The sequence below is a fragment of the Grampus griseus genome (assembly GCF_964374135.1).
Source record: "Grampus griseus genome assembly, chromosome: 2".
Taxonomy (NCBI): Eukaryota; Metazoa; Chordata; class Mammalia; order Artiodactyla; family Delphinidae; genus Grampus; species Grampus griseus.
The window spans coordinates 114796779-114815187 of NC_139018.1; the positions used below are offsets into that span (position 1 = coordinate 114796779).

The window sequence follows — 18409 nt, forward strand, 5'->3', positions numbered from 1 at the left end:
CATCTAAAACAGCTGCTGTCCACTACTGCCCAGCCTCTGGGCTGCACTGTCACTGGTGAACATGAAACCACTAGGGGGAAGTCTGGGTCCACGATGAGCCAGTTCCTCCTACGGAAAACTGGTCAACTTGTGCAAAGACACTCTTCCAGAGCCACATGCCCACCTCTTGGTCCCCCAGGGGCTTCCCTGTCATGGTCTCAGCTGCGCCATCAATTCTCTGAGAAGATGCTACTGGACTGAAAATGGGCGGGAGGAGGGGTGGAAGTTGCTGCCATTTTGGGGAGTTGAACAGGGCCTCTGGGGACTAAGTTCTTCAAATTCTTGGCACCTACCACAGTGCCAAGACCATAGTATGTGTTCAATCTTTAATAATGGTTGCATGCAGTTGAAGTAACAAGAAACGCAAAGCAGAAGAGAAGCTCTAGGGGAGGGAAGTTTGTGAGTATGCATTGGGGAGGGGCTATTCTGTGACCAGGTTGGGGCTGGAGCCCCTGCTGCTTCCCAGAACTTCTTTGGTCCCCTATGGTGTCTTCTGTCTACAGAAGCCTTGGAGGTCTAAGTGATGAGTCTAAGGATGGGGTATGTGTCTGGACTATGTGTGGGGTTGGAGAGGCATCATAACTCAGGTGGAGCAGGACAGCATAAAGGCTACAGGTTTCATTCCCAGCCCTCAACTTATAAGATCCCTCCAGGGGCAGATACTGAGCCCAACCTGGCTGGGGCCCTGCTGAGCCCTATCACCCTCAGGGGCAGAAGGCCAGTTCTGGCAGCTCCCTTACCCGAGGGCCACTCACATTTTTTTTCACACAGGTAATCCACATTCATTATAGAAAAACGCCACATCACTCTTTATTGGACACCAGCACCAACACCAGCCCCCTTGTCTCCAGGCACACAGGCACGTAGGCAAGGGGCCCCGTCCCCTGGGGGGGGCGGTACAGTGGAAGCCTGGCCCCGCTACCGCTCTCCTAGGGCCAGCACCCTCCTCGGTGCCTGGGGTACTTGCTCAGGTTTGTTCAAACTCCACGTCACAGTAGCCTACGCTGAGGGGCTGGGCCTGGACACCCCGCCTGCAAGAGGACGTAAAGAAACAGGGCGAGATGAGCCCCTCGGAAGGGGGTCGGTCTTGGGCCCCAGCAACACCTTCTCTACCACAACCAATGGTCTCCCCTTCCCCCAGTTCAGTGGATTTCAATCTGCCACTAGATACCAACATTCCTTGGGGGGGGGGTCTCACTTCCAGAGATTCTTGCTTGGGGTGGGGCCGTGTGTTGGCAAGAATCTGCAATCTGAACAGGTGCCCCAGGTGATTCTGATACAGGGACACCCCGGAACCTTGAGGAACACCTCTGTATTTCTAACTTGCCTGTTTCTGTGCCCCAGCTCCAAATAACTCAGTCTCTTTAGAAAAAAGCTGGATGCCTAAGGGGTGCCCAGTGCTCCTGGCCCACGGAGGCCCCATTAATGGCTCTAAAACTCTGTAAATGTGGTGAGGGGGGGAACCGAGGCACTGTCCAGCCCACGCACTGGGTGTGGACATGAAATCCCATCCTTAGGTCTCAGCCTCACAAGTTCCAGGACCTGACCAATCTCCTTAGGGTACCTCTAGGCATGCCTCCTTTATTACCCAAATAAGTTATGTGCTCAGAGATGGTAAGGAACTAGCTCAAAGTCGCCCAGTAAATTACAGACAGTTGAGGTTTAGACCCCACCATGCTTGGCTCTCAGCCTGGGACTCCCCTCTCTACTAGGCTGTTTCCCCTAGGGCCTCAAGACCTAGTAAGTGAATGAATCAGGGAAATGACCATCTTACGCAGGCCCATCCTAACAGGGGCACAGGTGTCATGAGAACCCATAAAATCATGGCCATGGCTACGAGCGCAGACTCTGAAGTCAGCCTGGTTCATATCGTGGTTCTGAGCAACTTTGGGCAAGTTACTTAACTGCTCTGTGCGTCAGCTGCCTACCTCTGAAATGAGGATAAAACTACATCCCCCTCATAGGGTTATGGTAAAGATTCAATGAAGCAATGCTGGCAGAGGGCTGAGCGCACGGCTTGCCCCACACAGTATGCCCCTGCAAGTGTTAGCTATTATCAGTATTCTTTTCCTGTCAGTAGGGGTCCTCAGCCCCCAACCTGCCCATGGCCTGCGTACCTCAGCAGCTCACAGCGGAAGTGTGCCAAACGTTTATAGGCAAAGTCCAGGTTGGTCAGCATCTTGTTGCTCCACAGCCTCTCGGCAACAGCCCCTGCTCTAGGCCTGCAGGAAAGGGGACATGCACCAGGTTGGGCCCTGGATCCCTGGCAAGGGTGCTGGACACCCACAGCCTCTTGTTTAGGTACCCTGGACTAGCTCGGGGCCAAGGGACGTGATCAACACCTTAATCAGAGTGACAGCCGGCTGGAGGGCTCACAGGGACTTCTAGGGCCCAGCTCCATCTTCAGCAAAATGGGGATCGTGATCCCATCTCCTCCTCTCCCAAACACATGGGAAGCAGAGTACGTCTTAAAGGCGTCGTGAACACGGATACAACAGTGGCCGAGCAGCTGTTCTCAAAATGTAAACTCTATACACCCAACCAGACTTGGTGAGGGGCTGCAGCCTCTGAGGAGACAGCATAGAGGAGTCTTATCACAGGGCCATGCACTTCAGGGTTGGATCCTGGGCAAGCCATCCCGAAAGCAACATTCTTTCAACATGTTCTCCAGGACTCCTTATCTCTATCTGTGAAATGGGGACAACAGTCTCCATCCGACACATCTATGGGCTGGAGAAGTAAATACGCAAGTCAGGCGGGAGGTGACTTACATACAAACAGGGGCAACACTGCGATGCCCCTTCTCTCCCAGGCCTGAAAGGAGGGTGCTCAGCTGGGCGAGGCTGGACGGGATTGAGCCTGTGAGGGAGAACCCACGCCCACAGGCCCAACCCTCCACGTCCCCAGGTAGCCCTTACCAGAGCCTGGGGACCAGGTTTGTGCTGTCCACATACTCTCCCCACATACAGGCCTCTCCGCCGATCACCAGAGCCTTCTGCTCAGGGCTACCTGAGGGAAAACAAGCAACCACAGGCCTCTACCGCCTTCCCAACATGGCCCACTCCTCAGATAGGTCATTTCGTCTCTTGACCTGCAATGTCCAGCCCAGAATCTCCTGCCTCCCGCCCTGTACCCCATTCAACCGCCTTTGGCAGCAAGGAGAGCTCCCTGTTTACCTTCAAATGCCAGTGGCTCCACCATGTAGATATTCTTCCAGTCAGGGCCATAAGTTATGCGGTTCAGGTACCAGGGGGCAGAGAGCAGGGCCCGGAAGCCGGCACTGGTGACCAGTTCCATCTCCTTCGTGTACCTTACAGGCATCTTTTCTCGCCATACCTGGATGACTGTGTCTGGCTGAACCTGTCAGGAAAGGTCAAAGGGCAGTAGGAGATTCCCAGGCCACAGTGTTATGCAAGCAACCCAGGCCAAGGGGTGTGTATTCCCTCTGCTCCCCAGCAGCAAAGCATTTCTCTGTGACTCCTAACAACTGAGTTTCTAGCCCAGTGCAGAGGCCGAGGGTCCCACAGGCCCTAGGAGAGCTCCCTGCTGCCTCTCCCCCAGTCCTTCTGCAGCTTCCCTGTCTACACTGAGATAGTAACACCAGCTGTGAGCTAAGGGAGAAAAGCAGTGGGGCCCAGGAGACTCAACAGATCAGGAGCTACCATGTCCAAGCATCTCCAGATGCTTCTGAGGACGGGACGAGGTTCCTGCAGAGCCCCTGACGTGGCAGGAAGCTGGGATCTTAGTGCTCAACAATGAAGGAGAAGGTAGCCCCGCTCGCAGACCTGGAAGATCCTAGTCTATGACACAGGCAGGAAAACCCAACCCATCATGCCAGTCTCAGGAATCCCAAGTAACCTAGCAGCAGAAATAACTCGTTCAGTTCACAGTGAGGGAAGACAGATGGAGGCCCTGACACCCACACCCAGGGCTCAGACCTCTGTACCCGCACAGGAGCAGGGAAGGGATGGGAGACCATGGGGAGGCACCGAGGGTGGCCCCTTCTCTCTGCCCCTGGCTCACCTTTACTTTATTATCAAACACCTCCTGCCACACCACGTAGCCCTTGCCATAGGCAGAGACGATGTCCAGCAGCCTTAGAGAGTAAAGGGAATGTCTGCTCAGTTCAGACAGGCTCTGTGCTACAGGTGCCAGTGCCCTGGGGGCTGAGCCTGCTTAGGGGCCCATTCCTGACTGACCAGGTGGGAATCAACCACTCCAACGAAAGGACATGACAAAGGACCCCTTCAGGGGCCCAGAGAGTGGTCCAGCAGGTCCTGGTCCTGCTATGGAAAGTGAGGACTTCACAGGAGTTGACCCCCAGGGACCCTGCCCTCCCTCCCTCCTTCCTCACGTCTGGATGTAGAAGGACTCCAGCTTCTTGAAGTCCTCACCAAAGCCTTTCTTCTTCATAAAGGCCTGGATATCTGGGTTGGACTTCCTGAATCCCAAAAGAAAATGAAGATTAATTCTTTTGACATCCTCAAAGCCCAGAGCTTGGGGATGTATCACCTGGCCTCCCACAACTCCTTTTTTTCACCTGAAAAACCAATCGACTGAGGATCTCAAGAGGCCACAAATTTGGGAGGTGTGGCTAAACAAAATTAAATGAAGAGGGCCACTGACATAGGCTGAGTCTGGATCTGAAGAGCTTCAAGTTCACCCTCAAAGAGAACACATATCAATCTCTCTGGGCTATGACACGTGGTTCTGAGGTCTAGGCTTGGGGCTCCGGCACACTGGATTCTGTCTTCTGTCTCTTACCTCCCACACCCTGGGCACAGTCTGCTTTTCCCTTAGTATTTATTCTTTATTCCAGTTGGATACAAGCATTGCTGTCTGTCACCCATTGCAGCTCCCTTACCCCACAAGGTCTACATTTTGTTTTTTCCCTCCTCCACCCTTTCTCAGATCCAGTGCTAGTGCCCACTTCGCCAAGAAGCCCCTGAGCCTCTTTTGAGCTAAGCAGATCTGAGGGTTGGAAGCTTACAATGTAATACTAACTAGACACTGTCATATATTAGCCTCGAATTCATATGTGTCCTGTCTCTTCAACCAGACTATTTTAAGCTGCCAAAAGCAGGGATTGTTTTTCTCTATCCTGATTTTCCCAAGACAATCTGTGCCCAGAGCTGATTTTTCTGTAAATATCTCAAGGCTATGACAGGAGGAAAGGAGAGTTTCACATTCACAGCCTTGCCAAAATCAGGTAGGGCCTCTCTGTAGGTGGAGAGAGAAAAGGCGGAAGACCTGAGCCATCAGGATGGAGACAGATGAGGAACACCTGAGACAGGTAGCTTCTCACGGGCTAACCTCTACTCTGAGTAGGCAGTTCATCAGGCCAGGATGGGAAGGTCACAGGGCTCATACCAGCAGGTGAAGTCAACCTCATCTCCTCCAAGGTGAAGATAAAAATCTGGGAAGACGGAGCTGATCTCCAAGAAGAACGCGCTCATGAACTCATAGGTATTGTTGAGAGCGGGATTCACTGGCCCAAAGGTGCCAGAAGGGTGAGACCCAGAGTAGCAAGGAGTTAATAATCCAGGGACACCTAAGGCAATAGAGAACCTCACACTAGTGTCACAAATACACAGACCCCACATACAGTCATATACATGATGACAATCACGTTCAGACATTACATGCACACAGACGGGAACACTCAGGCATTCACAGACACTGGTAATTATGAGCATTTAGTGACAATCAAAGAAATACAAGTATGTCCACAATCCTACACAGACAACTGGCACACACATACTCCTGCCTTGACACACTCTTCCAGCAGGGGTCACCCTTGGTCCCAAAGTTTGCCCTCACGTAGCCTATGGGCAGAAAAGCAGAGAGCCTGATCCAGCAAAACTGGCAAAATCTTTCTTCCACGCTAGGGCACAACAACCTACAAGGGCATCATGAGGCAAGGACGTCTGAGAAGAATTTGCCCTTTTTATTTATTTATTTATTTGGCTGCATTGGGTCTTTGTTGCTGTGCACAGCCTTTCTCTAGTTGCAGAGAACAGGGGCTACTCTTTGTTGCGGTGCATGGGCTTCTCATTACGGTGGCTTCTCTTGTTGCAGAGCACAGGCTCTAGGTGCACGGGCTTCAGCAGTTGTGGCTCGCGGGCTCTAGGGCACAGGCTCAGTAGTTGTGGCGCACGGGCTTAGTTGCTCCGCGGCATGTGGGATCTTCCTGGACCAGGGCTCGAACCCGTGTCCCCTGCATCGGCAGGCGGATTCTTAACCACTGAGCCACAAGGGAAGTCCCCGCCCATATTTTAATAGTAAGAAGCGGCCTCCTTCGCCCAAAGTAAATTCTGCCTATCTAAATTCCCAGTGGAAAAAGTTGATGGAAACCATTCTTCCAGAGACCAGGCTAAGGCATGCTACATCCAAGAGCCGACATCCTAAAGTCCCGTTGAGGGGAATCAGTAGCCTCCCTCCACCTCCAGACATTATTCTTACCTGGTCCCCATGACAGAGTGTGGCCGGGAGTGTCGAACTCTGCCAACACACGGATACCCCGAAGCCGCGCATATTCAATCACCTCCTTCACATCCTGTGCTGTGTAGATGTGGGTGGCAGGGTTGTAGGACCCCTGGAAGGTACAAAACACCATTCAGGACCTCATTTCCTGAAGGCTGGCAGAGGAAAGGATACTCAAAATGCCTTCTGGACTCCCCTGGATATCAGAAAATCTACCAAGAGCCCTTTGGTATCAGGGGTCTTCAAGGAACTTTATCATAATTTCCCACAAGCTGTCACATCTACTGTCTTATCTCAGTGCCGTGATGCCAGTGAGGTGAGTAAGGTAGTCATTATGCCCAGCTAACCAAATATAGATAAATAAAAAGAAGATGGGGCCAGGAGAGATTCTCTCCTGAAGGTCACAGAGCAAATTAATGGTGTAGTTTGGACCTGAACTCAGGTCTCCTGACTCCAAATCCAGTGCCCGCCCCCTATATGTCAGTGTGTCCCTAAAACTGGCTGGTTAGGAGGAGAGCTGGTGTCCTTGCCAGCAGGGCGCCATAGCCAGGTTCGGACTTCAAGCCATCAACTTGGTCTGGGCGAAATTAAGGCATACCTTTTTGGTGAGGTTTGGAAAAGTGAAGCTCTCATATGGGAAGGAAGGGTCATCGACCAGATGCCAGTGGAACACGTTGAATTTATTGTACGCCATGACATCCTGTAGGTCAGAGCACGCACAGTTAACTCAGCACAACTTCTCCGGCTGCAGCCCCAAGCTTGGCAGGCTGCTCCACACACGTTAACAGGCTCAACCCGCCCAGCTTCCTGCTAAGTGTTCACGGGTTCTCCCTATCAAACCTTCGCATCGGGTTGCGCCTGGCGTGGAGGGAAGGGGAAGACCCTGCACATGCAAAGATGGCCGACAGAAGTAGTATCTCCTCTTTGGGGGATGAGTTATGGTCACATCGAGAGGAGGGCTGCAGCTCCGTGGTACCCTGGGGTCTTCAGAAAGCCCCACAATACCCTGAAAACTAATATTTCCTCCTGCCATTTGTTTTGGGTTGTCTGACTAGTGTTTATCCAGACGGTGAGGTCTGTTGTGAATTTAGTAGCCCCATGATCCATAAATCTCAGATGCCAAAACTGGTGGATGTGTCCACGTCTTTGGTTCCATCAGGAGAGCAAAGGAAAAGTTAGACACGTGAGCTAGATCAGCAACTGTCAGGTCAGACTGCCCATCAACTTCAAGACAGTGAGGACCATCCCCAGCTAAGACTTTTGGACATCTCTTTCCTATGACTTTGTACTAACTAAAGTTAGCTCTGCTTAGTCAATTCCCCAAACCACTTCCTGCATCGCTGGAGATAGCCTGGACATTGGTCCTCAGTAGCCAAATGGGGTAGGTTTAAATCACTCTTGTTATTTTTTTGAATCTTGGAGCAGGTCATCTTTTACATTTTTCCCGGGAGCTCACTAAGTTATGCACATTCTCTCTGTAACTCTTTAAGAATATGGCACCTGATCTATCTGTTGTCCCATTACCCCAGAACCCTGAGGGCAAAGAAGGCCTTAAGGCCTGGTTACCAGAGTGTCCAGGATGCTAGCCAGTGGCAGGTAATGGCGAGACGTATCCAACAACAAGCCCCGGTGAGGGAAGCGGGGGAAGTCCTCAATCTCCGTCTTGTTGATATAGAACTGTGTGGACCAAACACTGAACATGTTAAGATTCAAAGGAAATTCACCAGTGGGGTGGAGGGGGATGAGAAAAGTCTTCCAAGATCCCTGAAAAGCCAACCTGTGACTATTCTGCAGGGTAACTGTCTCCACAAACACTGCACACCTCTACCTCAATGACCATAAGCAGGTACCTGTCCAGAGAGCAACTGTCCCATGCCAGCCAAATACAGGTGTCCCACATACCACTCAGCCCACACATTCCAAATTTTCACTGACTGTTAATATTTTCTTCAAAGCAGTGTGGTCTCAAGGTCATGTCTAAACAATGACTCAGGGGAACTAAGTTATACTCCAACTGGCAAAATCTACCAAACCAGTTTCCATCCATATCTCCTTGAATACTCTTTTTTGGGGCCATCTCAAGCCACCAGGACTCTGTTTAAGGTAAAATAAGATATTTCCAGGACTCTCAACATTGGGAGCAAACCCCAGAGATTGTGTGTGTGTGTGTGTGTGTGTGTGTGTGTGTGTGTGTGTGTGTGTGTGTGTGTGTGTGTGTGTGTGTGTGTGTGTGTGTGTGTGTGTGTGTGTGTGTGTGTGTGTGTGTGTGTGTGTGTGTGTGTGTGTGTCCCAGAGATTTAAAAGGAGCCCTTTTTGAGGGCCCACACTCACCGTGCCCTCAGGAGATCTCCAAATAAGCTGGCTAAAAGTCTCCAGACCTGCAGGGAAGTAGAGAGGCAGATGGAAAGACTTAGGGAGGTGGGTAAAGAGTTGGAACCATTTGGAAGGTTCCCATGTGGCACGGCACAGTGCTTGGGCACACGGCGAGAGGGGATCTAGTGTAGGCTTGATGGTTCTCAACAGTTACGAAAAGGGGATAGTAGGAAGCCAGTCTCTATTTTTACTCTGTATTTTATTTGGGGAGGTGGCAGCGTGAGGGGTTTTTGTGCCCCTCCTAGCAATACACTAACCCACATGCCTCTTATCTATACTTCCTAAGCCTTGAATTTACAAAGATATTAAGAAGAGAGGCCAAGATGTGTGCCCATGAGGACAGACGCAGGGACAGGCCAGCTCACAAGGGGTTAAAGCTTTCCATGGATAATACCCATCAGGAGCTAAGGGAGCTGAGAAAAAGGGGCCCCCAATCTGCTGCCCCTTCACTTCTCCCAGACTGAATTGTGAGAATGTGATCATTGACTTGAGTTTCATAAACTCAGTCAGAAACTTGTGGGTCCACAGCTGGACTTAGAAGACAAAGAAGCCTCCACTTTTCCTCTTCAGAGCCTGAGAAGAGAAGCAGCTATAGGGAGCTGAGGTGTGGCAGGCAGCAACTGCCCCAGAAGACTGGACACAGACTCCTAGATTCCAGCAAAGCCCAAGGGCAGGCATGCTGAGTCCAGAGCACTAGATGTTCTCAACAGCTGGGGCCTCACTTCTGAAAATCCAGCAGAAGCCCTGTGAAGGATTCCCAGAACCCTAAGTTTTCAGAATTTAAGAATTTGTGAGACTTTCATGGTCACTCAGTAGCTCATTTGAGGCAGACTTCCAGTGTACCATCTGGGCTTGTCTCCAGTCTGACTCTGACGCCTAGCACTCGGGGTCCCAGATCTCCCCTACCTTAACCTGCCTAATAGTTAACACCCACACAAAAGCTACAAGAGGTAGAAAGGGGAGTTGGCATGCTGTTTCTCCAAAACACGGGGGAGGGGAGGAGAAGCTGGGGAACAAAGACAAACCAAAACAATGTTTGGAGTTCAGTGAGAATCTCTCATCGTTCACCAGCAGACCTTTTACCAAAAGCGGTCGAGTTGTTTGGCTAAGTCTGTATCTAGGGACCGAATACATTTTCAGTAAGCCAAGAAGAAGGGCAGGGGGGCCTATCACCCGTTAGCTAGCAAAGTTCTCATTTTCTCCCCCAATAATAGAGTTCTACATATTTTACCACTCTTTACCTCTTTTTTGACATTTATCTATTCCTTTTGATCTAGTTTTTAAAGAACCTTTCCGATCACGTGTCTGAAAGGAGAGCTGAACAAGCAGTGCTTGTGGCAGAGTGGGCCTCTCTCCCCAGCTGCCTGCCCCCTGCTTCCCCAGAGCACCTGCCCAGGGGAGTGGCTGCCCCCGCACAGGCTGACACCTGTCAACTTCTGGAGACAGCGGTAAGAATACTCCCTTCAGGGAGCTGGGGAAATACTCCAACTGGTCCATAAAGCAAGCTTCCTAAGGTGGGGGTGTTCGCTGGGCCCCTAGTCCTGCCCCCTACCCGACCAGGGTCGACCTTCCCACATCATCCTTCTCTCTCTCCCAGTGTCAGCCCCATCTTGTTACCTCGGAGGGCGCCCCAGACAGTCTCTGAGAGGAGGAAACACTGCTCGTCATTTACGGTCAGGGTGTCTGAAATGACAGAAATGACCCCATTTGGTTAAGGATTTCTACCCTCAGATTACAATCACATGTTCTGTGCAAATCCTTGGATTAGAAAATAACAAAAAGAGAACAGTATGGAGGTTCCTTAAAAAACTAAAAATAGAATTACCATATGATCCAGCAATCCCACTACTGGGCATATACCCAGAGAAAACCATAATTCAAAAAGACACATGCACCCCAATGTTCACTGCAGCACTATTTACAATACCCAGGTCATGGAAGCAACCTAAGTGTCCATCGACAGATGAATGGATAAAGAAGATGTGGTACATATATACAATGGAATATTACTCAGCCATAAAAAGAACGAAATTGGGTCATTTGTAGAGATATGAATGGACCTAGAGACTGTCATACAGAGTGAAGTAAGTCAGAAAGAGAAAAAACAAATATCGTATATTGACACATATATGTGGAATCTAGAAAAATGGTACAGATGAACCGGTTTGCAAGGCAGAAATAGAGACACAGATGTAGAGAACAAATGTATGGACACCAAGGGGGGAAAGCAGGGAGGGGTGGTGGTGGTGGTGGTGGGATGAACTGGGAGATTGGGATTGACATATATACACTTATACGTATAAAACAGATGAATAAGAACCTGCTGTATAAAAAAATAAAATAAAATTCAAAAAAAAAAGAAAAGCTGTCACCCATGTGGATTTTTCCGTTATATATGGATAGTTCTCTTTCATTTAGGAATAAAAATGCAATATATTATAAAACAAAAAATAACAGCAAGGGACTTCCCTGGTGGTCCAGTGGTTAAGATTCCACACTTCCACTGCAGGGGGCGTGGGTCTGATCCCCGGTCGGGGAACTAAGATCCCTTAGGCCGCACGGCGCGGCCAAAAAAAAAAAAAAAGCTACCATTTTTTTTTTCTTTCAAAGGGGAGGCGTTCCCTGAGCAAGCAAGGCTGCACTCAGGCCTGGGGCCACAGTGGGAGGGTGGTCACCCAGTGGCTCCGAGGCCCTGGAAGACAGTGTGTGAGGAGGGGCAGGCGGGTACAGATTCCTCTACAAAGCACACCCCCCCGTGGGTCAGTTTCCCCACCGGAAACATAATTCCTGCCAGGTTTTAGCTCCAAGTATGAAGGGGAGAGGGATGCTTGGAAGGGTGAGTCCAGGTTACGACATTCCCAGAGCCTTTGAAATCACCCTCCTGTCCTTTTGTCTCCAAGCTTCAGCTACTCCATCAGGAATGTAAGGAAGAAGCCAAGACCTGAATGTTCGCTTTGCAGACTGAGACGTCCCCAAATGCCGCTGCTCAGGGAAGTCGGGTGGCAGCCACAGAACCAACGCCTTGACTTCATCTTGGTTCAAACGGCCGAAAACTCCTTCTCTTCCCAGGGTAGGGTCTCTTAGAGAAAATCAGCAAAGTGTACAAGTTCCCAAAATGCCAGTGGGATTATATTCAGTCCAGAAGGCAGGTGTCCTGTGGGACTCAGTGAATAGCCAGTGTGATGTTCACAGCCAACTGTCAGATGCTGGTTAGACTGCGTAGGAAAAATTCACCTTTGACCGCTCTGGGCACTTGGTGAGCCCTGGTCCCCACACTCATGGAGGGCTCCAGGCGTAGCATCCGCAACTTAGGCCAGGCCATCTGGAGTTACAGCTCCAGACAAGTGCTTTCTCTTCTCGAACAGGGAACAAGGCGGTACTTACAATTCTCCACAGACTCCAAAGAAGGAAACTGGTCACATCCAGGAGTGACAACAAGGATAACCAACGAATTCTTCTCTGACATATGCCATTTTCCTGCAAGGACAGGATGAACTCAGTGAGGCTGACCTGCCACCAGAAACAACAGGCAAAATTAAGGCCCTACAGAAGGGTTGCTGGCTCTGGTCTTTTCAGCTTGTGTGCCTGTGGTAAGGGAGAGGGGACGGATCTGCCCTTGGCACTGCCTAGTCATCTGTTCAACTTGGTCACTTTGGTCGTGCTCCGCTCTCCCCAGTAACCCGCCTGGCCCGTGTATGACTGACCTGGCAGCAGCTCTCTGTAACCGGGCTCTCTGTTTCTGACTTGTAGAGGCCAAGCACATGATTCGAAGACCTCAACAACTGCTTCTGAACTAAAGGTGGCTCTAGAGTACTGCTAGTCAAAGTGTGGTCTGCAGATTAGCTGCTGATCTGCAGACGGTGTTACTGGTGGGTCACCACATAGGAAGCTTACATGACTCCAGAATGTGAGGCAACTATGTCAGAGCAAACTCACTGTTTAGGTCTAACAATTTTTCATAACAAGGCTATCTTGTTGAAGGGAACAGTTTTACGTTCTGGTGCGTATGCTTCTCATCTCATTGCAGACGGGCACTTGAAGTAGCACTGCTCTGGAGGGCTCCAGATGAAAGCTTCCAACTTTGTAAAGGCTCAGGAGCTAATGTGAGCAGATGAAGCAGATGACAGGAGGATCTCCTATGCAAAGGAGGCCTGAGATGACCTAGCGGGCACTCCAGCAAAGGCACGTGGCCACCAGCCCATCCTGCTTCCTTCCTTCCTCTTCCCAAACAGGTTCTCTGTCCAAGGCAGACTTCTTCCCAACAGCGGAAAGCCACCCAGTAGGAGACAACTATATACTATCTAATATCGTTTAACAGATCCCAGTCTATGCAGGAAAAAAAAAAAAAAAAAAGCCAAAACACGAATGTACTGTCTCTTCCCACCCTCCCACTGGTGCTTCTCCATGACCTTCAGGGTGGCTCTGATGGTACCACTCCAAGCCCGAGCCTCAGTGAACCCCCACTCTCTTATTCTTTTTCTGGAGCCACATTCATCCCCACTGGCGCCACAACATCCCTGACTTCCTATGGAACTATAAAGTCAGGGGTAGGATGGCCTGGCAAAAAAGCAGGGAGAGAGGATTCAAAACCAAACTGGCAGAAGGGACCCGGGAGCCTTGAACCATCTCAAGGAAGCCTGCTCAAATCTCCTGATCACGACACCACGTGGCTGCATCTTGGCTTTCAGGCCGGCCAGGAAGCAAGCCAACCAGGGGCCCTTTCCCACCATAATGAGCAAACACGTGCTTTCCCCTGCCTGTAAATACCCTGTTGCCCCACACCAATACCTGCTGAAACCCTGGAGGCAGAAGAGAATTTGAGGCTATTCTGGGACGGGCCAATTCACAGCTCCATTCTAAACCCTGGAGACTCATCCCCACAACACAGTGAAGACTCATCCCCACAACACAGGAGGACAACCAGACTTTCAGGGCAGAGAGCAAGCTCAGAGCAGAATGTGCAGGGCCATCCCAAGCTCTCTAAGCAGACAGGCCATCTCTACAAACCCCAAAGACCAAGGAGGACTTCACTGAGAGGCAGGCGTGAAGAAAACTATAAAAGAATATCCCCTCCTTCAACCACGGCCTCATCCCTTGTCTCCTTATCCCCACCTGACCCCACACATTGTGGAGCCCCAATATCATTGTGTGGAGAGCTCATGTGCACATCTACCCAGGCGGGCATGCAAAAGAGGACAAAAGTCCTGAGCTGTACAGTCTTAATCCTCTGGACCTCAGTCTACCAAACTGAAGAGAAATCACAACTATTCATATGCAACTGCCACGGTCACTGTCCTGATGACGAGAGAGGCTGCACAAACACCAGGTTTATCTGAACTTACTTAGAAGACAAGAAGACAAGAAACAAGAAAACATCTAACAGCAGGTGTTTTTCTAAAACACACCTATACTCCATTCTCTAAATCCATGGTCTTTTAGTGGGGAAGGTCCCAGACTCCTTTGAAGATCTGACAAAAATGAAAGGATTTTTCCCCTAGAACAATGCCCTTAATTTAAGGGCTCATCCCTCCACCCCTGACCACCAATCTCATGGTGAAGAAGCCCCGTCCTAAGTGCTCTCAGTGACTCATGTGGGTTTGGGCTGATAAAGAAGACACAGAGTCATGGCTGCTGCTTAAACAAGCTCTGAGGAGGAAGGACCAGGGGACGCAGTGATGTGAGAGCTGACAAAACAGGAGGGACACTGGGTCATTTAAAGGATGTAAATAGAGATCATCATTGTGGTTTTCCGCCTCCAAGTTGCCACTCTGAAGAGAACAGGAAATAGGCAGGGGACAAGCCAGCCGCCTCTACAAACACCCACACACCCTGCGCTGGGAAGAACTGAGATGTGGGAAGCAGGGTCTGGCAAAGAGCCTGCTCACCAGCGATCGCATGGGAACGCTCGCAATGAGCCCGGGCGGGACAGCAGGAAATTCTGAAGCCTCAAGTGCTCAGGAAGCAGCATGGAAAACAGAGCACTGAGCTGGGAGATCAGGAAGGGTTAGTTCTGGTTCTGCCCCTGCTGCTGCCAAGCAGAGCGAGTCTCGGGGCTCCCACTTCCTCCCTGATAAACAATGGCAGGGTGGGACCAGGTCCCAGCTGCTCCTCAGAGCCAGTACTTCGTGATTCCACAGACAGATCACATACTCCGGGGTCCCATTCTAGACCACTGCTCCCATCTCTGCAGCTCCCTCATCCCCCATGCTTTCATGGAAGCCTGCTCTTTTCTTTGGGTTCACTGAAAAGTTTGTATTTTTTTAAATTTAAGAAGTTAAAAAAATTCAAACAGCCCAGAAGTGTTTACAGCAAAAAGAAAAAAAAGGTTATCTTTGGCACCCCTCTTGTTCTCTGAAGAGATAACCACGGTTAGTCTTCTACCCTTGTGCCCCCCTTTTAGCACAATTTAGCCTTATTCATCACAGGTCAGCTCTGGATGTGGAACTCGAGAACAAGGGAATCCTAGACCCTTTTACTACCAAAATCCCGCTGTTGAACTTTGTCCAGATGCCAGTACTATGATCCTTCCATTCCCTTTCTGTTCTCAATCCTCTCCCATCCTCACTTCCTTCACTGCTGCCCTAGATGTGGTGACCCATCACCTCAAACCCAATCTAGGCAATACTCTCAACAGCCTGTCCCTGTCTTCGGTTGCACACAGTGGGCAAAACCCTCAACCTGGATCAATCTAACATCTGCCTTCCGTGCACCTATCCTGGTCTCTCATCTTGGCTGGGCCCTTGATGCCAATCGTGAAAATCTGCTTCTCCACCACTGCTTTTTTCTATTCTCTGCAACAGCTATTTCAGACTGGTACCACTTTCTTCGAGTCCATAACTGGATCACAACCTCCTTTACTCTCAGCTGACAATCAGCAATCATCCACCTCTACCTTCCCTGCTCCTCCCTGACAAAAATACCTGCAACTCACACCTGGTCTTTACCTTCTCCTTTTCCTACCTTGGTGGAAGGGGCTTCCCTTCACCTGTGCTCTGCAACTCTCCTCAGGCTCCTCTTGTATAAGTTATCTCCCTTTCCCCCCAGATCTTCAAATTATTTCTTTTCGCTGATTCTCTCCCATCAGCATTAAAATCTTGGCAAGTCTTCCTAGTCTTGACTCCAGGTCATCTCAAACAGTCACTCTTTCTCTCTCCTTCCAGTTACAAAAAAACTCTAGAGGAAATGGAGCCTGAGCAGTTCAGTGCTGAATTTCAAAGTCAGACAGATCTGGGTTCAAATCTGGGTTCTAACACTTCCTAGCTGTGGGACCCTGAGCAAGTTATTTCCCCTCTGAGCTGGAGGTTCCTCATCTGGTGATCATGACAGTACCTACCCCATTGAGCTGTTGAGAAGATTAAATGAGTTAAAGCGTGTGAAGTGCTTAGCTCAGTGCCCGGCACACGAGAGGTGCTCATGAAGTTGGCCATCCTTAGTCCTCTCTTTGTAGCCACTTCCTGACCTCCTTTCTACTCCTCAGTCCACTATAATCTGGCTTCCTTCACCATCACTCCTTTGAAAATGCCTTCACCAAGGGCCTGTAGTTCTGCAGCTAAATTCAAGGGATCCTTTTCAACAAATTCATTCATTCATTCAAGTTATTTACTGAGCGCTTACTATGAGCCAGGCTATTCTGTGCTGGGGACACAACAGTGATCAAAACAGACAAAAATCCCTGCTGTACAGAGGCAGCATAGTACTAACACTTTCAGGACCTCTTGGCAGCATCAGACAGCAGACAGCCCTGACCGTCTTGAAACTAAACTCCCTTAGCTTAAGGGACACGGCTCTGTCTTGGTTTTCCTTCTAACTCCTTGAACATGCTTCCTTTCTCCTTTTCCTTCACCCACCCCTACGTTGTGGTATCCCCAGGGTTCCAGACTTCTCTTTTTCTCCTCACTTTATACGCTCTCCAGACAATGTCACCCACTCCCACGGTAGACTGATGATTCTCAGATCTACCTTTCCATGCCAACTCTTCTGGAGCTCTAGAGTCATACAGTACCTCCACTCAAATGTCTCAAAAGCACTTCAAATCTTAAATACGGAATTGAACTAACTCTTCATTCCTCTTCCTGGCTGACCTTCTCTCTCAGTTTGATAACAGCACCATCTACTGATTTACCCAGACCAGAAACCTCTTCCTTCTCCCATCCTTCTGAGTAGAGCGCAAGTTTATTCACTCATACTTATTGACTGTCTATGTGCCAAACCCTGTGCTAAGCACTGAGATTACAGCAGTTAAAAAGAAAGACCCAACTAAGTGTTATAACTACAGAATCCTTCCTGGCTCTTGACGTCACCACCATCTTCCCACCCACATTGGGTCAATGCCTTAATTTAGCCTCTTGTGAATTTTCACCTGGACTGTAAAAAAATCTCCCAGTTGCTCTCCCTGCCTCCATATATATCCCATTTCCATCTCTTATCCTTTGTGATCTTTTAATATGAAAATCAGATTATGAAAATCTCTGCTCAAAAGCCTACAATGGTTCCCCACAGCTCTCAGGATAAAGTGCAGAATCTGCTGGATGATTATACGAACTCGACCCTCATCTTTCTCTGCTCCTGTGGGGGAACTCTCACAGGAGCACGATGAACTCTTTACAGAACTCTGAAAATGCCACATTTTCTCCCTCTTTTTCTCTGCATGTATTGCTTCCTCCAATTGAAACAAACTTTTCGTTGCCTCCACATCTCACCTGATTAAGAAACAGCTCTGCTTTTCCTTTTCTAAAACTTTCTATCAGTCCCCCACCCTTTCCTAAGAGACCTTCCTATGTGATCATGAAGCAACATATACATACATTTTTCATAAAAGATATCTTAATATAGGCTGTTTATTTGTCTGTCTCCTCCCCAAGGCTGTGAGTTCCTCAACAGCAGGGACCAATCTCAGTGTCTTTGTATTCCCAGTGCCTGACACACGGTAGTCATTCAATAAATGTTTGCTGGAAAAAAAATGAATGACGCTAGAATTTTTTAAATGCATATTTAGTGCTACATATCATAATGATTGTGCTATACAATAATCAGGTATAAATGGCAAACAGTTAATGTAGAGATTACTTTTATACACCCAAACCTAGTATTTCTGAAGTTCTGGGACTGGGGTGGGGAATAGTAAAAAGACACCCAGACATCCAGAAAGAGCCTTTTCAGACACTGCTCTGAAGACTCCTAGGTCCACAAATCCGAAGATTCAGGTCTTTCTACTTCTCTGGAAGGGAGAACTCATTCCTGCAACAGGGTACCCAGGAGCCATGTCTTTACCTCAGTGCATAATAGCCTGTCCCTCGACCCACCCTGCTCCTCTGTGAATCAAAACATTTCCACCATATCAGTGTGTTTAATTCACAGAATCTCAGCAGCATAAAGAAAACACCACTCACTTTGGTTATAAAGTGGCATGTGGTTTGGCTTCTGGAGTGGAAACTAGGGAAGTCAACCCAGCCTTTGGCACATCCCACTCTTTCAGGTCTATCCTGCCCCGCAGTCCTGGCACTCTCCTCACTGG

At 49.4% G+C, this 18409-nt stretch overlaps 1 protein-coding gene across 4 annotated transcripts in view; it reads right to left on the bottom strand.

Annotated features, from left to right (window-relative positions):
• Nucleotides 1-824: 824 nt before the first annotated feature.
• Nucleotides 825-18409, bottom strand: part of HEXA (hexosaminidase subunit alpha) — a 39196-nt gene continuing 21611 nt past the window's right edge. For 2 of the 4 annotated variants that reach the window (XM_082649201.1, XM_082649200.1), the window contains exons 2-14: nucleotides 12280-12372; nucleotides 10513-10578; nucleotides 8854-8900; nucleotides 8089-8199; nucleotides 7121-7222; nucleotides 6502-6634; nucleotides 5410-5590; nucleotides 4394-4480; nucleotides 4063-4135; nucleotides 3216-3399; nucleotides 2958-3048; nucleotides 2157-2261; nucleotides 825-1070 (exon numbers count right to left, since the gene is read on the bottom strand). In XM_082649201.1, coding sequence (XP_082505327.1) covers nucleotides 1007-1070; nucleotides 2157-2261; nucleotides 2958-3048; nucleotides 3216-3399; nucleotides 4063-4135; nucleotides 4394-4480; nucleotides 5410-5590; nucleotides 6502-6634; nucleotides 7121-7222; nucleotides 8089-8199; nucleotides 8854-8900; nucleotides 10513-10578; nucleotides 12280-12372 — 1337 coding nt within the window. In that variant the 3' untranslated portion in view covers nucleotides 825-1006. Of the gene's footprint in view, nucleotides 1071-2156; nucleotides 2262-2957; nucleotides 3049-3215; nucleotides 3400-4062; nucleotides 4136-4393; nucleotides 4481-5409; nucleotides 5591-6501; nucleotides 6635-7120; nucleotides 7223-8088; nucleotides 8200-8853; nucleotides 8901-10512; nucleotides 10579-11836; nucleotides 11855-12279; nucleotides 12373-18409 lie in introns of those variants that run through there. The other 2 variants (XM_082649202.1, XR_014296411.1) reach the window with 2 other exon arrangements.